Source organism: Herpailurus yagouaroundi, unplaced genomic scaffold (genome assembly GCF_014898765.1).
Source record: "Herpailurus yagouaroundi ecotype Mexico unplaced genomic scaffold, PumYag 295, whole genome shotgun sequence".
Lineage (NCBI taxonomy): Eukaryota > Metazoa > Chordata > Mammalia > Carnivora > Felidae > Herpailurus > Herpailurus yagouaroundi.
Window position 1 is genome coordinate 2,223,841 of NW_024412512.1, and position 18,668 is coordinate 2,242,508.

At 65.7% G+C, this 18,668-nt stretch overlaps 1 protein-coding gene across 2 annotated transcripts; it reads left to right on the forward strand.

Annotated features, from left to right (window-relative positions):
- Nucleotides 1-6: 6 nt before the first annotated feature.
- Nucleotides 7-17,185, forward strand: NCLN (nicalin). 2 transcript variants are annotated; one of them, XM_040461986.1, is made up of 15 exons: nt 7-235; nt 4,609-4,799; nt 5,674-5,818; nt 6,535-6,629; nt 9,286-9,366; nt 11,263-11,366; nt 11,705-11,793; nt 11,892-12,031; nt 12,291-12,469; nt 13,803-13,889; nt 13,988-14,027; nt 14,158-14,321; nt 15,275-15,328; nt 15,427-15,505; nt 15,640-17,185. In XM_040461986.1, the coding sequence occupies exons 1-15, from the start codon at nt 52-54 to the stop codon at nt 15,697-15,699; spliced, it is 1,692 nt and encodes a 563-aa protein (XP_040317920.1). In that variant the 5' UTR covers nt 7-51; the 3' UTR covers nt 15,700-17,185. The 2 variants fall into 2 exon arrangements, with proteins under 2 accessions (XP_040317920.1, XP_040317921.1); XM_040461987.1 differs by having other exon boundaries at nt 14,161-14,321.
- The last annotated feature ends 1,483 nt before the right edge of the window (nt 17,186-18,668 follow it).

Genomic DNA, 18,668 nt, shown 5'->3' on the forward strand with positions numbered 1-18,668 from the left:
GCCGCTGTCCCGTCCCCGCCGCCGCCCCGCGCGGCCCCGCCGCCGGCCAGGATGCTGGAAGAAGCGGGCGAGGTGCTGGAGAACATGCTGAAGGCGTCGTGCCTGCCGCTCGGCTTCATCGTCTTCCTGCCCGCCGTGCTGCTGCTCGTGGCGCCGCCGCTGCCGGCCGCCGACGCGGCGCACGAGTTCACCGTGTACCGCATGCAGCAGTACGACCTGCAGGGGCAGCCCTACGGTGCGTGCACCCCGGCCTCGCCGGGCTCCCCGGAGCCCGGGCACCCGCCGCGCCGGCCTGGCCAGCTGCAGTGCAGCCCGCAGACCTCGCTTAGGCCACCCGACCCTTAGCCTTAGCCGAGCCGCAGACGAGTCAGAGCCTGCGTACGGACCCCTGCGTGGCGCCCAGCTCTGTCCGTCCCGTGCCCCCGGAGCCCTCAGCGCGGGCTCCCCTGGCCCCTGGCAAGGGCAGCGGGCCCCAGAACCCGGGGCTCCGACCCTCAGGCCAAGCTCCCTCTGCTCCTGGACCCTCGGATTCCCAGCTGGGCCGGAGTCGCACTGCCGAGGCCCCCTTCCCGGGACACCACCCGGGTGCCCATCCTCACTGGGCCGTGTCCCGGTGCCCAGAGCTCCCGCTTTGGGGGCGGATTTGGAGGTGAGCCTCCTGGCTTGGTTTCTGCCAGGCGGAGCCCCTCGATGGGCAGTTCCAACCAGCCCTGACCCTGCCCGGCCCAGGTACCCCCACTGTTTTCTGCTCAGTGCCGGTATTGTCCCCTCGGGTCTCAGGAGCTCTGATCTCTAACCCAGACCTGGCCTCACGTCCAGGCCCATCTCTCCAGCCTCTCAGGGCCCAGCTCATGAGCCAGATTCCTTAGCCAAGGCCCCCGGCCCCCACTCCTTCCCATTTCAGTCCCCATGCCTGTGGGCTTGTGGGGTCCCTTAGACCCCGTGTCTTGTCCCTTCCTTCGGTGCACACACCTCCCCCCCTTCATCCAGCCTCCTCAGCCTGGTACCCCACTTGCTCCCTCTGTCCAGGAACCCTGGATTGCCTCTGACCCTACTGGGTCCTCTGTCCCAGGCCTCCTGGCCCTGGAACGAACACAGCTCTTTGGTTCCCCCTCCTGCCCCTTCTTCTTCCTCTCCAGGTCCTGATCCCAGCCCCTAAGCCTCGATTCTAAATTCCCTCATCTCTACTGGACTCTAGCTGTATCTGGTGTTCCAGAACCTTCTGGCCTCTGGGTTTTTCTTCCAGCTTGGTGCCTTAGGCCCCTGCAAGTGCAAGTCTGATCTCTCCATAAAGAGCTTCTTCCCCCATTCTGATTGGCCTCACCTCTGACCCAGTCTCCTCTTGGACTGGCTCCTCCTGTTAGAACATCTCAGTCCTAGCCTGAGCCCCATGGATCCCCAGCCAAGCCCTTGGGGAACCCCGGGCCCTGCAGACATGTCCAGACATCCTCTCAGATCCGTCCTCACCCCAAAGTTAGGCCATTTCTGTTTAGAACAGTGGCTGTCAACCCAGGGGACGCTGGGTGATGACTTTGTGGTTGCCCCAAGTGGGGGTGCCCCTGGCATCCAGTGGGTGAGGCCAGGGATGCGACTCACCGCCCCTCAGTGCCCAGAACGCACGCCCCACCCCCAGAGAACGACCCTGCCCTGCATGTCTTCGGTGCCAGGGGGCTGACCTGAGTGGGTTAGAGTGATGATCTTGACCTGAGGCCCCAGGCTCTGGAGGGGTGGGATGGAAGGCCAGGAGCCCCTGATGCCCTGGGCACGTTTTCGTGGAATGTTACACGTTCACGTGGGTGAAGGGCCTTTACCAGCGGCGTCCGGTGGAACTTTCTGTCTTGTGTGTCTTTGCTGTTTAACGTGGGAGTCACGAGCCACAGGTGGCCACTGGGCACTGGAGATGTGGTCCAGGCAAGGGAGGACGGGAGTTTGTAGCGTCGTGTCAGTTGCAATAAACTGAATCAGCCAAGGGTGGCTGGCGGCCGCCGGAGGAACCTGTGCTCCAGAAGGCGCAGAGCCTGGAACCGGAGATAACCGGATGCCGGGTGGATCTCCGTCCGGCTGTCTCTTCCTCTTTCCTCCCTTCCCTGGGATTCCCTCCCATTCCTTTTCGTGGCTTGACACCTTCCCCCGTGTGGCGTCCGTCAAGACCTTGGGCTCTGGGGGGGTGCCCCCCGTCTCGGCCGAGAGCTTCTGGTGTGCAGCCCAAGGAGGCAGGGGCCCGGTGCGTGGGGGTCACACACCCTCTTGAGCCCGTGCCCCTCACACCGGGCTGTGTCCACCTGGGGAGACGCTGGAGGGATTGTCGGTGCTGTTGTTCTGGTGGGACCGGAGGGAGCCCTGGCCCGCTGGCGGCCAGCGTGGGCTCTGAGCGCCGGCCTGCAGGTCATCGCCGATTGCCGTCTCCCCAGTGTCTTCAGCACCCCCTCCGTGCCTGCGGGCTCCCCGCCTCCTGGTGCAAACCTCGCTCGAGCCTGCCCCCTTTCCTCACTTCCTGTTCCCTCCTCTTGAGAAACGCCGGCCGGCCGGCTGCTGGCAAGGAGAGGGGTGTGCTCTTTGTGCCGAAGTGCCAGCTGGGCTGAGGGTAATCCCGTCGGGCACGAGGCCATGGGTGTGACCCCGCCACCGCCTGCTGGAAGACTGGCCCTCCCGAGGTGACAGGTCGCTTTAACAGCCCTTGTGTGTGCGCCTTGCTGCGCTTAGCGGCCTGCTCGTACCTGCCTCACTCGATCCCCTAGGCTGAGGCGAGGCCCTGGGAGAGGTGGCGACGCGAGCACCCCTGTCAGGCCCCTCCACCCCTTGTGGCAAATAAAGTTTTATCGGCACACAGCCGTGGCCGCTGGTTGGCGTGCAGAACTGAGTACTTGAGGCGGGGCTGGCGTGGCCCGCAAGGTGAGAGGCTTGGCCCCCTGGCCCTTGATGGAGCAGTCTGCGGCCCCTGCTCGGGCCTGGTCCTGTCGAGAGAACTGGCGGCTTCCGTCCCGCCCGGTCGTGGCACCCGCCGAGCCCGACCTCTTCCTGTCCGGGGTCCGTGGCGGGGGCAGCTGCACCAGCCACAGCTTTACGTCGGCAAAGAGGGTCTCTGCCCCTGGGGCCCTCAGGGTCTGGGGGGGCGGTTGGGGGCCCGTGTCCACCCGTCTCTGCTCTCCCCGCTTCCCTTCTGGGATCCTCCCCCCGGAAGGTGGAGGCCCGCTCCGCGAGGGAACACCAGGCCAGGGAGGCCTGCGCGCCTCCCCCTGTAGCTGATTGGAAGGGCTCCGGGAGGCCGAGTGTGGGGCACGGGGGCGGGGCCTTCCCGGACTCCCAGCGCTTCGAGGACGACCTGAAGGTCTGCTGCCCTCGCCCTGCCCGGCCCTCCTGGGGCTCCCACGGCCAGTCTGAGTCAGGGAAAAGGCCCCTGGAGGGAGCACCCCACCCCCGGCCCTGGGGATGTGGGTCACCTTCGTGCCGTGGTCACAGGCCCCCTGCTCCCAAGATGGCCTGCCCTTTCCCACCTGGGACGCTGTCCCCTTTCCCCTGACCAGCCCCTTCCCTGCTCTGCCTGCCTTCTCCGGAGGCCGCGTTCCTGGAAAGCAGAGGTGGGGGCCGGGGGGCTGGCTCTGAGCTTGAGGCGTTCGTAGCCGAGCGTCCGTGTGGACACCTGCCCCCGCAGCTCTGACCTTCGGATGGCAAGGCCGGGCTCCCCGCCATGACTTTGAGCGTCCACTGTCCGGGTCTGGGATGGGAGGCCCCGGGGCCACATCCAGCCTCCCCCCACCCCCGCCCCGCCCCGCATGTAACATGGTTGCTTGTTTTGGGCAGCCCGGGTCGGTCTGCACCTCTTGAGGCGTTTTGCAATCGTTGCTTCTCTTTGCTGTTTGAGTGATTTGATGTAAAAGTTGGGATTTTTTTCTGGGGAGCTGCCTAAGTCCCCTTTCCCACCGTGCTTGGGAGGCAAACGGCCCCTGAGGGCCTGCCATGCACCACGCATGGGGACAGTGCCGCCGTGGGAAGTTACGTAGATGTTAGCGCTTGTCCACGTGCAGGCATTTAGCGTCCATGTGGCTTCTGGCCGGTTTTCTCCAGCGCGGCCCTCTCAGGGCTCAGGTGCCTGTGTCTAGGGGAGACCCCTGTTGACCCCAGAAAAGCTCTCCACCATCCTGGTTCCAACCCACCTCTTCTTGGATGCCGGGGGGGGGGGATTCAGTTGCCTGGAAGCTCTGTCTCTAGCTCTCTCCCTGATTTTCTGGAACTTTGTTGAGCTTTCAGAAGAGAGTGAGAGATGGCCCTCGGCTGCAGAGCGGAGGCTCCGATCTGGGGCAGTCCGGCCCCGGGGGGACTCTGGGCCGTGTCTGGGGACACCTGAGCCCCTGGCACTGCACCCAGGGAGGAGGGTCTTAGCTCTTAAGTGGTCCTTAGGGGCCCTGTGACGCACCGGAGTTTGAGCGGGTGCTGCGCCTGTGGGCAGTGAGGCGCAGGCCTTGGCGGACGCGGTCTTGCCCGTGTCTGCCGTGCCTGTGGCCGCTGTGGGACACGTAGGGGGTGAGACCGTGGGGGTCCTCGAGTCCGTGGTTTCCAGGTGGGGGTCCCGGTGCCCCACTGAGGGAGGCCCTGCCCGCCCTCCTGCAGGCACTCGGAACGCAGTGCTCAACACAGAGGCCCGCACCATCGACGCGGACGTGCTGAGTCGCCGCTGCGTGCTCATGCGGCTGCTGGACTTCTCCTACGAGCAGTATCAGAAGGCCCTGAGGCAGTCGGCCGGCGCCGTGGTCATCATCCTGCCGCGAGCCATGGCCGCCGTGCCCCAGGACGTCATCCGGGTGAGTGCCGCCCCTCGCCTTCCACACAGGCTTGGGTCCAGAAACTTCCGCAGGAAAAAGATCACTGGGTTCGGAGAGAGCTGTGTGACCTTGGGCCAGGTGCCTGCCCCTGCCGTGCCCTCCGCCCTTCAGAGAGTGGGCTGCCGCCTGTTTGCCTCTTCGTCGTGGCCCCTGCCACCCCAGGGTGATCCTGTCCTTAAGGGGACACACCTGTGATTGGGGAGCCCCTGGCATCCGGGGGGTGGGCTGGGGATGCTGCTCCCACCCCCACAGTGCCGAGGCGGCGACCTGCTTTGAATTAACGGGGTCTCACAGGCCCCGTGAAACTCCACGGACGAAGAGGCTTTTGCGGATGAGATGCGGGGGTGGGGCTGTGGAGGGGGCTCAGCCTTACCGAAGCCTAGCTCGGGGGTGGGCGGGGGCTGCAGATCGGCAGAGTCTCGGCCTCCGGCCCCAGGACCGTGGCACGGCCAGTGCGCCTCGTGTGCGGGCACCTTGTGCTCACTGTGTGCGGGTCCCTGCCGTCAGCCTAGGGTGCCGACATCCGAGGATGTGATGGTCGTTGGGGCTGGGGCCGGCCCACAGTGACGCCAGATCTGACCCCAGACCTGGCCGGCTCCCTCTCTGTCCTCCCAGCCTGCTTTCTCCCTGGCGGGTACCGCCTGGGCACCCCATGGCGTTGCCACCCTCTCTTAGCCCTCCGTCCTTGTCCCGTCTGCGCCCACCCCCCATCCCATCCTGTCCTCTCCGGTGTGATCCTCACCTTATCAGCCAGCCTCATGGGAGGCTGCCTGTGCTCCCGGGATGGCCACTGCCCCCTGCCCCCGCCCCCCCTGCAGGCCGGAAGCCCCCTAAACAAGCCTCTCCTCCACAGCAATTCATGGAGACCGAGCCTGAGATGCTGGCCATGGAGACCGTGGTCCCTGTGTACTTTGCCGTGGAGGACGAGGCCCTGCTGTCTATCTACGAGCAGACGCAGGCCGCGTCCGCTGCCCAGGGCTCCGCCTCCGCTGCCGAAGGTAGGCTTGGGCTGCAGGACGGGGCTGGCGTGTGGGGTCCTGGCCTGTTGAGGGGCCGTGTCTCACAGCGAGCGCACGGCCCTGCACGCACCGGCTGTGCCACAGACCTGGGGCTGGAGGCCAAGACCCTGCCGTTCCACCCCCCCCCCCCCGCCCCCGCCCCCGCCCCGCCCCGCCCCTGGTTCCTGTGCAAACAGAAGCCGGAGAACCACTGACTCGGGGAGGCGGTTCCCATGTTCAGCCTCTGATGGCTTCTGGGAAACACAGACACCTGTTCCACCTGCCGAGGATTCTGTCCGTGCCACCATATCATGCTGGAGTCTGTCGGGAAGGGGTGGCAGCGTCCTTGGGGAGGGAGGAAACCCATCCTCTGTTCTGTGGATCAGGGGCGTCCACGAGCTTGGAGCGGGGCAGGTGGCCGTCGAGAGAGAGCTAGCAGAAGCAGTCAGAGACGCCGGGGAAGGGACCTGCCTGATACTCCCTTCTCACCCGTGCGAGTGGTGGGTGTGACCGGTGCCAGGGCACGAGTGTCTTCCCTGCCAGGCTCTTTGCCCTGCCCAGTCCTCACGCTGCGCCCCGGTTCACGGGGGCGGTCCTGTGTCCAGCTGGCCTTAAACCGAACCCCTGCCATCTGGGGTGTTGGGGCGACAAGGATGCTGCCTCTGGTTCGGGAGCCCCCCAGGGGCTTGGGCTGACGCTCCCCAACCTGTCCTCAGTGCTGCTCCACACCGCCACTGCCAACGGCTTCCAGATGGTCACCAGCGGGGTCCAGAGCAAGGCCGTGAGTGACTGGCTCATCACCAGTGTGGAGGTGAGTATCTGGCCCTGCCTGCCACACTAAGACCTGGGGAGGGGGCATCCTGGCTCTCTGAGCTCAGCCCCACCTGTTCCCCACGGAGGGAGCCTCTGATAGGGAAATCGGGTCAGATCTCCCCACCAGCCCATCTCCTGCTTTCCATTGCCAGCCCCAGCCATACATGAAGTCTCTTCATCCTGCCTCAGGACCTTTGCACTGGCTGTCCCTGCCTCGCAGAGAGCTCCCCTTCCCGCTGTGGCCTCTTCTTTTCATAGCATGATACCTCCAAGGCTGCATCCTCAGAACTTTCTGGGGACACACCCCCCCTGTTGTCCACAGCTCAGCTGAGCTGGGAGAGAGCTGAGCTCTGGGTGTTGAAGTAGGCAATTAAAGCGGCAGGCCAAACATGAAAGAGTTCAGCCTGTCATCACCCCCTGTGGGGGTGGAAGCAAGCGTGTAGGCCGGAGGAAACCCTGACTCGGCTGCTCTGTTCTCCCCCGTGTCGAGGGTCAGCTCTGTCGGCAGCCGTGGGGGGCCTGGACGGAAAGCTCTGGCAGTTGTGTGGACCCAGGGTGGGGAGGTGGCGAGGGGGAGGGCTGGCAGTGGAAAAGCACAAAGTGGGGACTGTCTTCTTTTCATGGTGTCATCGTGTCCATCGTGTCCCCCACCCCAGTGAGGAGGTCTCCCTGGAGACCGCCTGGGGGACCCTCACAGAGGCCCCGGAAACAAAGGCACAGGGCAAGGAGCACAGACGGGGCAAGTGCATGGCCAAGGGCTGAGTGCCCGATGGCAGCTTGTCGGCCTGAGAAACCACATACAGTTTCAGCCTCGAGCTGGAGTCGTCCCGTGGCAGGCCTGACCCAGGCCTGGCTTTACCTCGTGTCCAGGGATCGTCCCATCTGACACGCTCGGAGCCTGCGTGTCACTCTTTTCTTTCCTACCGGCCCCGGCGCCAGAGGAGCTGAGACCGTGTCATCTCGGCCTGTGTGGTGTCCTGGGAGCCTGACCAGGCGCCTGTGCACAGCAGGCCCTCAGCGAGCACTTGAGCTGAGTGTGCTGGTCGCCCCGGCCTCTGTTTGGGCCAGGCGGGCCTGAGTCCCCAGTGGCTCACACCAGACGGCGCCAGGCTACTCGGCCAGCCCCTGGTGCCGGCGTGCGGGCTCCGTGCGAGTTGGGGTGCGGCTAGCCCTCCCCTCTCCAGAACTAAGCGAGTCCGCCTCGGGAGTTTAAGCTTTCTCCGTGAGCACTCTGAGCCCTGCTGTGTGCGGGAGGCAGCAGCGGGCAGGATGCCCTTCCTTCCTGGAAGAACTCCCCTGCAGTTGGGGGAGGTCCGAGGGTGGCAAGCGGGCACTTCGGCCCAGCGGGAGACGGGCTCTGCCGGGGCAGTCACGCCTGCAAAAAATGGCTCATCCCAGTCTGCGCAGGGACCCTCGGGGACGCCAGACTGGCAGGTCTATAGCGGTGAGGGGAGTCGGGGCCCCGGGCGGGGTGGGCCGCCCGCAGGGACCGGGTGCAGGGGGCTGGGCAGGGTGGCCGGTGGGGCTGGGCAGGCCGATGCAGGATGTGGGGACGGCGCTGCCCTGTCGAAGCAGTGGATGAAATTAGAAGAGGGATAGCGCCAAAACCGTGTGGCGCATCGCGGCAGGGCCCTTGCCATCCGGCTCCCGGAGGTGGGGCCGAGCAGCAGCCGGTCCCGGTACCAGGGGGTTAATAGCAGCGGGGCCGCCCGGGGTCTGGTGGGTTCTTGCCTTTCAGGAGTCTCTTTCAGCCTGCCAGCCTGGCCGTCCTGGCCTGTGGTTCTAGAAACCTCCGCAGTGCCTGTTATCTGGGTCGAAGCAGGGGGCATGGAGGAAGCGGGGGCGCTCGGCTGCCCCCCTACTATCCCTGGCCCCCGTTGGCTCACGCAGCCGGTGCTGGGATCAGCCTGTCTCGAGAGGCCTGAGCCCGTACGGTCGGCAGTGTGCCCGTGGTCTCGGGCGGGGACCCACACCCGAGCTGTGGTCCCGGGTCTCGGCCGGCTCCCCGTGGACGGCAGCCAGGAGGGCTCGCCAGCGGCCGCTTCCCATCTGACGTGGCTAAGGCCCTCGCAGAGCTCGCCCTCTAGCTGGCAGGATCAGAAAAACGGCCTCAGCCGTGTGCTGGCAAAGACCCTGGGCCACCCCGTCCGCCCTCTCTGCACCCCGGGACTAGCCTTGGACGGGAGGAGTGGAGGCTGAGCCCTTTGCTGACAAGAGGTGGTTCTGCTTTGTCACCCCCGTGACTTCAGCGAGGGCCAGTCCACACGTGCTGGGTCTCCAGCTGGGGCGCCGGGACCTGGACCCCGGACCCCGATGGGCTCCTGTGGCCGCGTTCTGAACTGGCTGCCTCTCATCAGCAGAGCTCTGCTCCTGCCCTGACGGTGGCTCGGGGCTCAGCCTTCGAAAGATGGGTCGGGTCTCCAGTTGGGGAAGCACGACAGAGAGAGCAGTGGTCGGCGTGCTGCGGCCCTCGTGACTTCTTGTGTAAATAAAGTTTTATTGGCGCCCGGCCACAGCCATTGGTTCGCGTATTGTCCGTGACGGAGCCGGCAGGGCTCGAGAGACTGCCCCACCCCACAGGGCAGCCGGAACTGTTTCTGGCCGTTGGGCCCCCCCCCCAGCATGCCCTTCACAGACTGTCTCTCTCTCTGCAGGGGCGGCTGACCGGGCTGGGTGGAGAAGACCTTCCCACCATCGTCATCGTGGCCCATTACGATGCCTTCGGAGTGGCCCCTGTACGTATGCGGGCACTTTGGGGAGGGGCCCGGGCATCCCCACCCCCAGCCCTGCTCCAGCCTAGCTCAGAGGTGGAGCGTTTCTGTGCAGTGTGGCTGGGGTCACAGCAGCGGCACCCGCCCTCTGAGGCCCAGGAGGATCCCTGGCACGGGTGGCATCGTGGAGCAGACACGGGCTAATCTGAGGCAGGTCTTGCGGCCAGGGTCCCGCCAGACATGGGTGGCCGGAAATCGAGCCCAGGGTGTCTGTGCCAGGGTCCTCAGGACCCGTGCCAGGAGCAGGGATGTGTGCAACGATCCCCAGGGGTGGGGGTGGGGGTGTGCTGGGAGGACCCCAAGGCCGTGGTTTTTATAAAGGATGAGGAGCAGATAATCTCAGGGCATAGGCACGGGGTGGGGGACGGCACAGGGACACCGGGCTAAGCTTCCAGAATCGTCTCCCAGGGTATCCCCTAGGACGAGCTTGATCCCCCCCCCCCCCAAAACGACACGTGACCACACGCGAGGTGTGGTCTCCAGGGGGCGTAGAGACCCAGCGCCCAGGTTCTCACCGGGGGTCGGTCAGCAGACCCCTCTGCCGGGCTCGGGCGGAGACCCCAGACCCCAGGAGGGGAGCGGGTCCTCGGCGCAAACCTCGTGTCTGCACAGACAGCTCCGGGACACGAGCCCCCGGCAGGTGAGGCTGGTGGGAGCCCCCGAGTCCAGTTTCAGACGCCGCTGAGGGCCGGCCTCGCCAGCAGTCCTCTGAGGAGGGAAGTGTCGGGCCTGCTGAGTTCTGCTGCCCTGCAGGCCTCCCCCTCCCCCCTCACCCCCTGCCGAGCTGTCTGAGCCCCCTGCACAGTGAGGTCACGGTCACTGCTCACTCTCACCAGCTTGTAAACAGTGCCTGTGGCTTCATCAGGAAGGTCTTGCTTTGAAAGAAAAACTGTCCAAACCGAAGAGGTTGCCAGTGGCAGCCCGGCGTGAGGTCCTGGCCGTGTGACCGTGGCAATGGTGAGCAGCCGTTCCAAGGGCCACCCCGCCTGGGAGGCCAGCGGCCCCGGATGCCTGGACCCGCCGGGGCCCAGAGGCAAGGCCTGAGCTGTCCCCTCAGGATGCTCAGCCTCGTCATTTTCCCTCCCGGCTCATCTGCAGCCTTTTAGATTATTTTGTTTTTAATCCCCCGGCCCCTGCCGTGAAGTCTGCCTGCCTGCCTGCCTTCCGTGAGATGTAATTCATTTAAAAATTGTTCTTTTAAAGTAAATGTTTTAGTACGGAGTAGGACACTCATTGCTGTGAAACCATCACCGTCTACTTCCAGAACATTCTGTCACCCCAAAAGTAGCCCCATCCCCATCAGCGGTCACTCCCCGTCGCTCCCCAGATCCCACGAGCACCCTTCCTGTCTGTGGATGAGCCTGTTCTAGACGTTTCACACACGTGGACTCCCACCCCGTGTGGCCTCTGGTATCTGGTTCCTTCCCTGAGCGTCACGTTACCTTTTTCCCTGAATTTTAACGTATCAATATGTGATATGTTGGCTACAGACTGTAACCTGGGGGGTCCCCGAACCCTATTATAGAATCCAATTTTTTTTCTTACCTGATTACCATGCTGTTGGGAGTGTTCCTTCAGATTACAGAATGCGGATGAGTCGGGGGCTTTCACAGCTTGGGGGGGGGGGGAGGGGGCGCCTGCACCGCCCTCCTGCCCCCCAGTAGCACAGGTGGGGGGACAGGAAGGGGGCTGTGTTCCCGGGGCAGGTGCTCTGACCAGGCCGCCCCCGTGGGGCAGAGTCTTGGCGAGCAGGGCTGGAGCCGGGGAGCGAGGCGTGGCCCAGAGGCAGGGTGCCGGGCTCCGGCTGCCAGGGCAGGGGTGGCGAAGTGACCTCCGGCCTCGTGTCCCTCCTGCCCGCAGTGGCTGTCACACGGTGCGGACTCGAACGGGAGCGGCATCTCTGTGCTGCTGGAGCTCGCCCGCCTCTTCTCCAGGCTCTACACCTACAAGCGCACCCACGCCGCGTACGTGACAGCTGGGCGGGGGGGGGGGGGGGGGCACACCCCCCCAGGAGTAACTGCACCGAGGTCCCCCGGGTGCCGGGCCTGGAGCTGAGCCCCGCCTGGGTCCTGCACCCCAGGGACACCGGGTCCCGTCTGGGGCCGTCTGGCACTGAGTGGGTGGGTCCGGGGATGCTGCTCGCCCCCCACGGAGCCCGGGTCGCCCCACAGAGCGTCCACGGTGCTGGGACAGGGACACCCTGCTCTGGGGGGTCAGGGCTCAGTGCCTGTGGGCGACCAGCTCCTCCTCGGGGGCCCGGTCTCACCTCCACAGCCGACACCCGCTCTCCCCGTGCTGCCAGGTACAACCTCCTGTTCTTTGCTTCTGGAGGGGGCAAGTTCAACTACCAGGGAACCAAGCGCTGGCTGGAAGATAACCTGGACCACACGGGTGAGCGGCCCCGGGGGGGCTGGGGCTGGGGCCGGGGCCGGGGCCGCAGAGGGGCCCCTCCCTTCTTGCCCCCCCCAACCGCTCTTGCTGCCACGCAGACTCCAGCCTGCTCCAGGACAACGTGGCCTTCGTCCTGTGCCTGGACACCGTGGGCCGCGGGGACAGCCTGCACCTGCACGTGTCCAAGCCGCCCAGGGAGGGGACGCTGCAGCACGCCTTCCTGCGGGAGCTGGAGACGGTAGGTGCCAGAGCGCGTGCCCGCTGCCGCCCGGGATCTCTGGCCCCGCGCGCGCTCGTTGCCTCGCGGTCGCGTCCAGCAGGCTGGTGATCAGGCGCTTTGTACGTGCTGGCGCCCGAGGACTAGGGACTCGGGAACCCTCTTGGCCCCCGAGGCCCTGCGTGAACCTCCGTGGTCTGAGCTGGCGCCGGCCCCCCTGGCGGAGACGGCCGGCATCGGGGGCGGGGGTGTCGCCCTGATGGGCCCCGCCCCCGCACAGGTGGCCGCCCACCAGTTCCCGGAGGTGCGGTTCTCAATGGTGCACAAGAAAATCAACCTGGCGGAGGACATCCTGGCCTGGGAGCACGAGCGCTTTGCCATCCGCCGGCTGCCTGCCTTCACCCTGTCCCATCTGGAGAGCCACCGCGACGGCCAGCGCAGCAGCATCATGGATGTGAGGTGAGTGTGGGCGCGGTCGTGAAGCCTCCCCTCCGTCCATGCCCGGTTGTGAGCGATCTTGGAGGGGCGACAGTGTAGGTGCAGGTGCCCGGATGGAGGGAGTGAACCCAAAACGTGGGTGGTCGGGAAGGGGCCAGCGTTGGCTGAGGACCCCACGAACAGTGGGGGGCCTGGGGTCGGATTACTGAGTCCCTCGTTAGCGATGGGGAGGCTGCGTGAGTGGTTTGGGGTCCCCTGGCCCCCACATGTGATGTCCAGACCCCACGCGTGACTTTCAGATGCTGGGCACCTCAGTCTACCCTGCTTCCCACATGCTGCAGCATCTGTCCCTGGGCCTTTGCACGGCCGTGCTGAGGCCTGGCGAGTGGTGCCCTGTCTCGTGTCTCCTTGGGGATCCCTCCCCACCCCTTTCTTCCTCACCATCTCTCTCTAAGACCCTGTGCACCTCTGGGTTCTGCCATTTTATGACTTCACTTCTCGTTCGTGGCTCCCTGTGGCCTGTCGGCCCTCAGTGGGGCCAGGGTTTTATGGTGGCCTTGGGGCTGGGCCCAGCCCTGTTGCTGAACATGTCTGCTGGGGGGTGAGAAGCTGGTCCTCGAGGAGGCCCTGCCAGGCAGTGGGTGAGGCCTAGAGAGAGAGCAGGTGTGGGCAGAGTGTTGACTGTTCTGGGGCATCAGGGAGGCTTCCTGGAGGAGGCGGTGCTACAGTCGAGGGGCGCCCGGAGAAGGGTGTTCCGGGCGGAGAGAGCAGGAGGGAAGGGGCTGGGCCGGCTGGGCCCTGGCTAATCCCTCCGCCTTTGGGTTGGGGGGGGGGGGGCACGCTGCACACACTCGGCTGGGCGGTGTTTTGCGCCAGAGATCCTTTTCCGGGTCTGTGTGTTGCCTGTGTGGCCTCAGGAGGGTGTCTCTGGGTGTCTGTGCGATTTCCCCCCTTCGTGTAAGGACCCAGGGCTCATCCCCTCCGGCGCGACCTCGCCTTCACTGGTCACGTCCGTGGAGGCCCTGCTTCTCAGGCAGGGCCTGTCGCCAGGTTCTGGGTGGGCGTGAATGTGGGGACATGTTCACCCGGCCCAGGACATCGCATCAGTGATGTCTGCCACAACCGCGGGGGCGGGTCCCCCCCGACCACCCCCGCGTTCCCGACGAGGAAACTGAGGCCCAGAGCCACTCACCATTCCAGGCAGATGCTGGGGAGGCGCCCGCCCTGCCCGAGGCGGCGGCTGTGGCTTTGTTTGTTTGTATCATCCTCGGAAATACGACCACTGTTTCTCTGGCGATTTTAACTGAGGCTGATTCCAGACACATCCGTGCGCTTTCTTCACACCTGCCCTAAGGTCCCGGGTCGACTCTAAAACCCTGACCCGCAACACCAGGCTCATCGCGGAGGCCCTGACCCGAGTCATCTACAACCTGACCGAGAAGGTGAGCCCCCACCGCGCCCGCCAGCTCCCGGCCCGCCCCCGCCGGGCAGCCAGACTCAAGGTGCGTGTCCCCCTCCCCCCCCCCCCCCGTCTCCACCGGGCACCCCCCCAGACATGCCGGTCTTCACGGAGCAGATGGTAAGGGCCGGGCTGGGGGCGGGGCGGGGCGGGGCGGGAGGAGGCGGTGGGGGCGGGAGGGGGCGTGGCAGGAGGGGCGGGGCCGGCGGGGCGGGGGCGGGGTCCCGTGACCGCGGCCCGCGCCCCGCAGCAGATCCAGCAGGAACAGCTGGACTCCGTGATGGACTGGCTCACCAACCAGCCCCGCGCGGCCCAGCTGGTGGACAAGGACGGCACGTTCCTCAGCACCTTGGAGCACTACCTGAGCCGCTACCTGAAGGAGGTGAAGCAGCACCACATCAAGGCGGACAAACGGTGAGGCGCCGTCTGCCCGCCCCGCCCCCCCCCCCCCCCCCCCGCCCGACAGCTGTGGCTCCCCGCTCAGCAGGCACCCGGGGGCTTCCAGAGCAGATGGAAACTGGACGGAAGTAGAACAAGGAGCTCAAAGTACAGGTGTCCCGTTAAATGTGATTCCATGCAAACGCTTATTTACCTGTTCTTGTTTAGCGTAAGCGCGTCTCCTGTAGTGTTTGGGATATACTTATACTGACGGCCGATTTTTCTTTATTTAAAATCCGAAGGTAACTGATGTCCTGTGTTTAATTGGGCAGCCTTGTATCCCCGCCCTCTGGTCCTTTCATGCTCTGGTATCTAGTGACTCGTACCCCCGGTCCCCGGTCTGCCCTCAGGATGCTCCTCCCCACCACGGGCCAGCTGGGTTTTGTCTTTTTTTTCTGCTGCTCAGAGCCCCCCACGTGGGCCAAGCTAGCACCTCAGGGCCTTGTGGCCGGAGGGAACCTGCAGGAGATCTCCCCACACTGCTTGGTGCCCTTTGCTGGCTTTTTACCTTCTCCCCACTCATGGTGTCCCTGAGAGTCCGAGCCCTTGGGTGGAAGAAGAAACCGAGGCTCAGAGTGGACCCACGGCTGTGGAGCCAGGGCCTCTGATTCCCAGACCACCTTGCCGTCTCTCTATGGAAATGCTTTCCAGACCAGTAAATTCTTAGCAGTCACCCTACTCTGTTTTTAAAGAGCGTTCTGACGCCCAGAAAAGCAATAGGAAAGAGGTTACTTCAGGACAAAGAATAGTTCTTCCCCAGGAGGGTGAGTGGCAGCTTTGCCCAAGCACGCGCACACACGCACGCACGCACGCACGCGCTCCCTCCCCCGTTCTGGGCCCACAGGCCCTCCAGGCGGTCTGGTTTCTGGGGGACACAGAACGTGGCCCCGCTCCTGGGTGACCCCGCTGAGGAAGTGCTCTCTCCTCAGGGACCCCGAGTTTGTCTTCTATGACCAGCTGAAGCAGGTGATGAATGCCTACAGGTGAGCTGCCCTGGGTCACTGCCCGTGGCGTGCGGTCCAGGGACACGGAGGCAGCCCGCACCCTCCCCTGACCCCGCCAACGCCCCGGTCTCCCTCAGGGTCAAGCCAGCCATCTTCGACCTGCTGTTGGCCGTCTGCATCGGCGCCTACCTCGGGATGGCCTACACGGCGGTCCAGGTGAGCCTGGGGAGGGCCGGGAGGGGGCTCACCCAGCCAGGTGCGTGCTCACCCCCACCCTGCCTAGCAGGACGTGACCCCCAGGCAGCCCTTGGGCCCAGCTCTCACTCACGCCCCCCACGCCGCCCCTATAGCACTTCGACCTCCTGTACAGAACCGTTCAGAGACTGCTCGTGAAGGCCAAGACGCAGTGACGCCCCCGCCTGCCACCCCTCCCCACGCCACGGCTGGCCGGCACCCCGAATTACAGAGCTTTTCCGTGTTGCTCTTGAGGACTTGGGGGGTTCTTTCTCTTTTCTGTCCCGTGAACTCTATGGCAGGAGCCTTTGGTAGAGGCCCCGGGGCCGGGCCCTGGACTTGGGGACAAGTCTGCGGACGAGCCCCCCGCCCCGGAGGCGATCCCCCAGCCCTCAGGGTTCACGGGCTGCAGGACGACCAGAAAGGCGCCCGGCACGTCCCTCCTTTTGCCCGCGACGCTGACCGGCGACTGCAGGCTGAGGGGCAGGGGGCCGCCCCTCTCTGGCCCTGTCTGGCCTCACGCCGCCCCGTTCGCCTGGTGATGTGGGTGCTCAGCCTCTTGTCTGCCGGGCAGCACCAGCCCATCCCTCGGAGACTGGGTCCCCCCGCCCTGGCCTCTCGCCTCGGGTGCGGCCTTGGAACACGTGTCCCCCGAGCCCCTGGCTTGTCACAGCCTCTGCCCTCCCGCCGTGCCCGGGGCGCTTGAGCCCGTCCCTTGGGGACCCGGCTGCCCCAACGCCCCTGGGGCGGGAGACAGGCGTGCAGAGAGGAGGCACCCTAGTCCTCTGCCCCTTCCCTTGGGCTCTCTGGGCCTCGGTCTCCTCACCTGTGGAGTGGAGGCTGTGTTCCGGGGGCAGCCGGTGCCCCCGTGTCTGAGGACGGCATCCAGGCTGGGGATCGAGGGGAGCGTTTGCTGGAGAAGACGTGGCTGTGGGGCCCACGGGGCTGCTGCCCTTCCCAGACCTGGGACCTGGAGAGGAAGGTCTGGGCCTGAACCCCACAAATCAGGCTCCTTGTAAGGGAAGGGTGTGGAGGGGGCCTCCGGTGCTGCTGAGATTGATCTCAGGGAGACCCAGGCGAACCGATTCATTAGCAATAGAATCAGTGAGGTGTTCTGTGCCGAGGGGAGAGTCAGGATGAGGGAGGCTCTGGGCACCTGCCTCGGCCCCCAGGGAGGCCTTAACGGAGGGTCTGGAGAGCAGGGGGACCGCTCCCTCCCACGTGCCCCCCCCCCCCCAGCCAGCCCTCCCCAGAAGCCAGCTCACCACCCACTGCAGGGACGGGCTCCTGGGGGCTGTGTCTCCGTGTCCACCTTGGGCCTCCTGCCTTCGCCAAGCCAGACCGTCCCTGTCCCAACCCCCCCAGGCCCAGGGAGGGGCAGGTGTGGGGTCTACGGGCTCTCCTGCCTCTGCCCCCCTCCCCCCCCACCTTGCCCTGCTGGGTGGCCTGTCTCCCCCAGAGACTGTTTACCGAGTGCCCAGCCAGCCCGGCCGCCTCTGGGGGCAGGACTCGAGGACCGGTGTTGGCCCGTCTTCCCCACGTGTGCCTGCCCAGTGGGTGTCCCTCCTGCTGGGGCGGCCGTCAGGACTGCTAACTGTTCAGAGCTGAGGCTGGTTGGGGACGGACTTGGACGATCAGAAAATAAAGCCATATCGAATGATCCGCCTCCTGTGTCCTGTCCGGGAGCCGCTTCTAAGGTGTCTTGTGCTCCTTGAGGGGCCTGGGGCCAGGTGAGCGGGGTCGGTCCTTCCTGCCCCCCAGCTGCCAGCCGAGGGTGGAAACCCACTCGCTGTCCAGTGGGATCACGGGGTGTGTTTGATTCCTGGGGCAGCTGTACCCCGACTGGGCACCCTGAGCAAGTTTCTGGTCTCCCAGCTCTGGAGGCCAGAAGTCAGGGGCAGGGCGTGGGCAGGGCGTGGGCAGGGCGTGGGCGGGGCTGGCTCCTGGGTCCCCGACAGTCTCTTCCTCGCTCTCTCGGGTCCCTCGGCTCATGGGCGTGTGGCTCCAGCTGAGTGCCTGCACATTCCGTCCGCTTCTCTCCCGCTCTCAGCCCCCCACCCCCGGGGCAGCACCACAACCTCTCTGCTGATAAATATGCAAAGACCCTCTTTCCAGAGAAGGTCACGTGCTGAGGCTCCCGTGGGCGTGAATCGGGGTGGGGGCGGGGGGCGGGGGGCTGTATGCAGGCTGCCCTCATCATCCCGCCTCCCCTGACCCCCAGTCCCAAACCAGTCTCCAGGGCGGTCCGAGCGGGAGCACAGCCACTGCGGCGCTCGGGTGCAACGCTCCACTTTGGGTATACAGGGCCCAGGTCTCTGCTCCAGGCCTGGGAGCTCCCGCCAGGTGCCTGCCCCCCAGGCTTACCCTGCTCGGCTCCACCCAGATCTGTCGGCCGGTTAACGGCGTCCGTGTGTCCTCTGTGGTGGTCAGTGAGAACAAACAAGGTGTTCTCAGGGGCTGGTGTTCTGGATGTGGGAGAGGACAGCCTGCGCGCGGTCTCAGAGCTCCGAGCCGCCGGCAGGTGGTGTAGACGGGCTGCGGGGAGTCCCGGAGGGGATCCTTCGCCTGGTGGCGTGCTCGCGGGCGCCCTTGCGTGGCCGCTGAGGGGAGGACGAGGGCGGGAGGCGTCCAGGACCCGAGGGCCGCGCAGGTCCAGGCCGAAGGATGGGCTGGACGGGGCGGGGGAGGGGGAGGGGATACCGGCGCCCAAGGGGAGGGGCCACCGTCGTGGTGGGCTGGGCCTGGAGCGGGGACTGGCCGGGTTTCCCCAGGGACCCCCAGCCCCAGCGTCGGGACCATCTCCCTTCCCTTCGGCCCGCCCCCCTCTCCACCCCCACGGGCCCAGGTAAAACTGCGCACGGTTCAGAGGGAGAAGCCAGACGGTCATCTACTCGTGTTAACGTACACGGGTTTTTCCTTTTCCTTTTTACACACAAAGTTCCATGGCCTGAAAACGGGAAAACGGGGGCGCCCGGGTGGGGTGGCGCAGTCGGTTGAGCGTCCGACTTGAGCTCAGGTCATGATCGCACGGTTCGTGGGTTCGAGCCCCGCGTCAGGCTCTGTGCTGACAGCTCAGCTTCAGATCTGTGTCCCGCTCCCTCCCTGCCCCTCCCCTGCTTGTGCTCTGTCTCTCTCAAAAATCAAC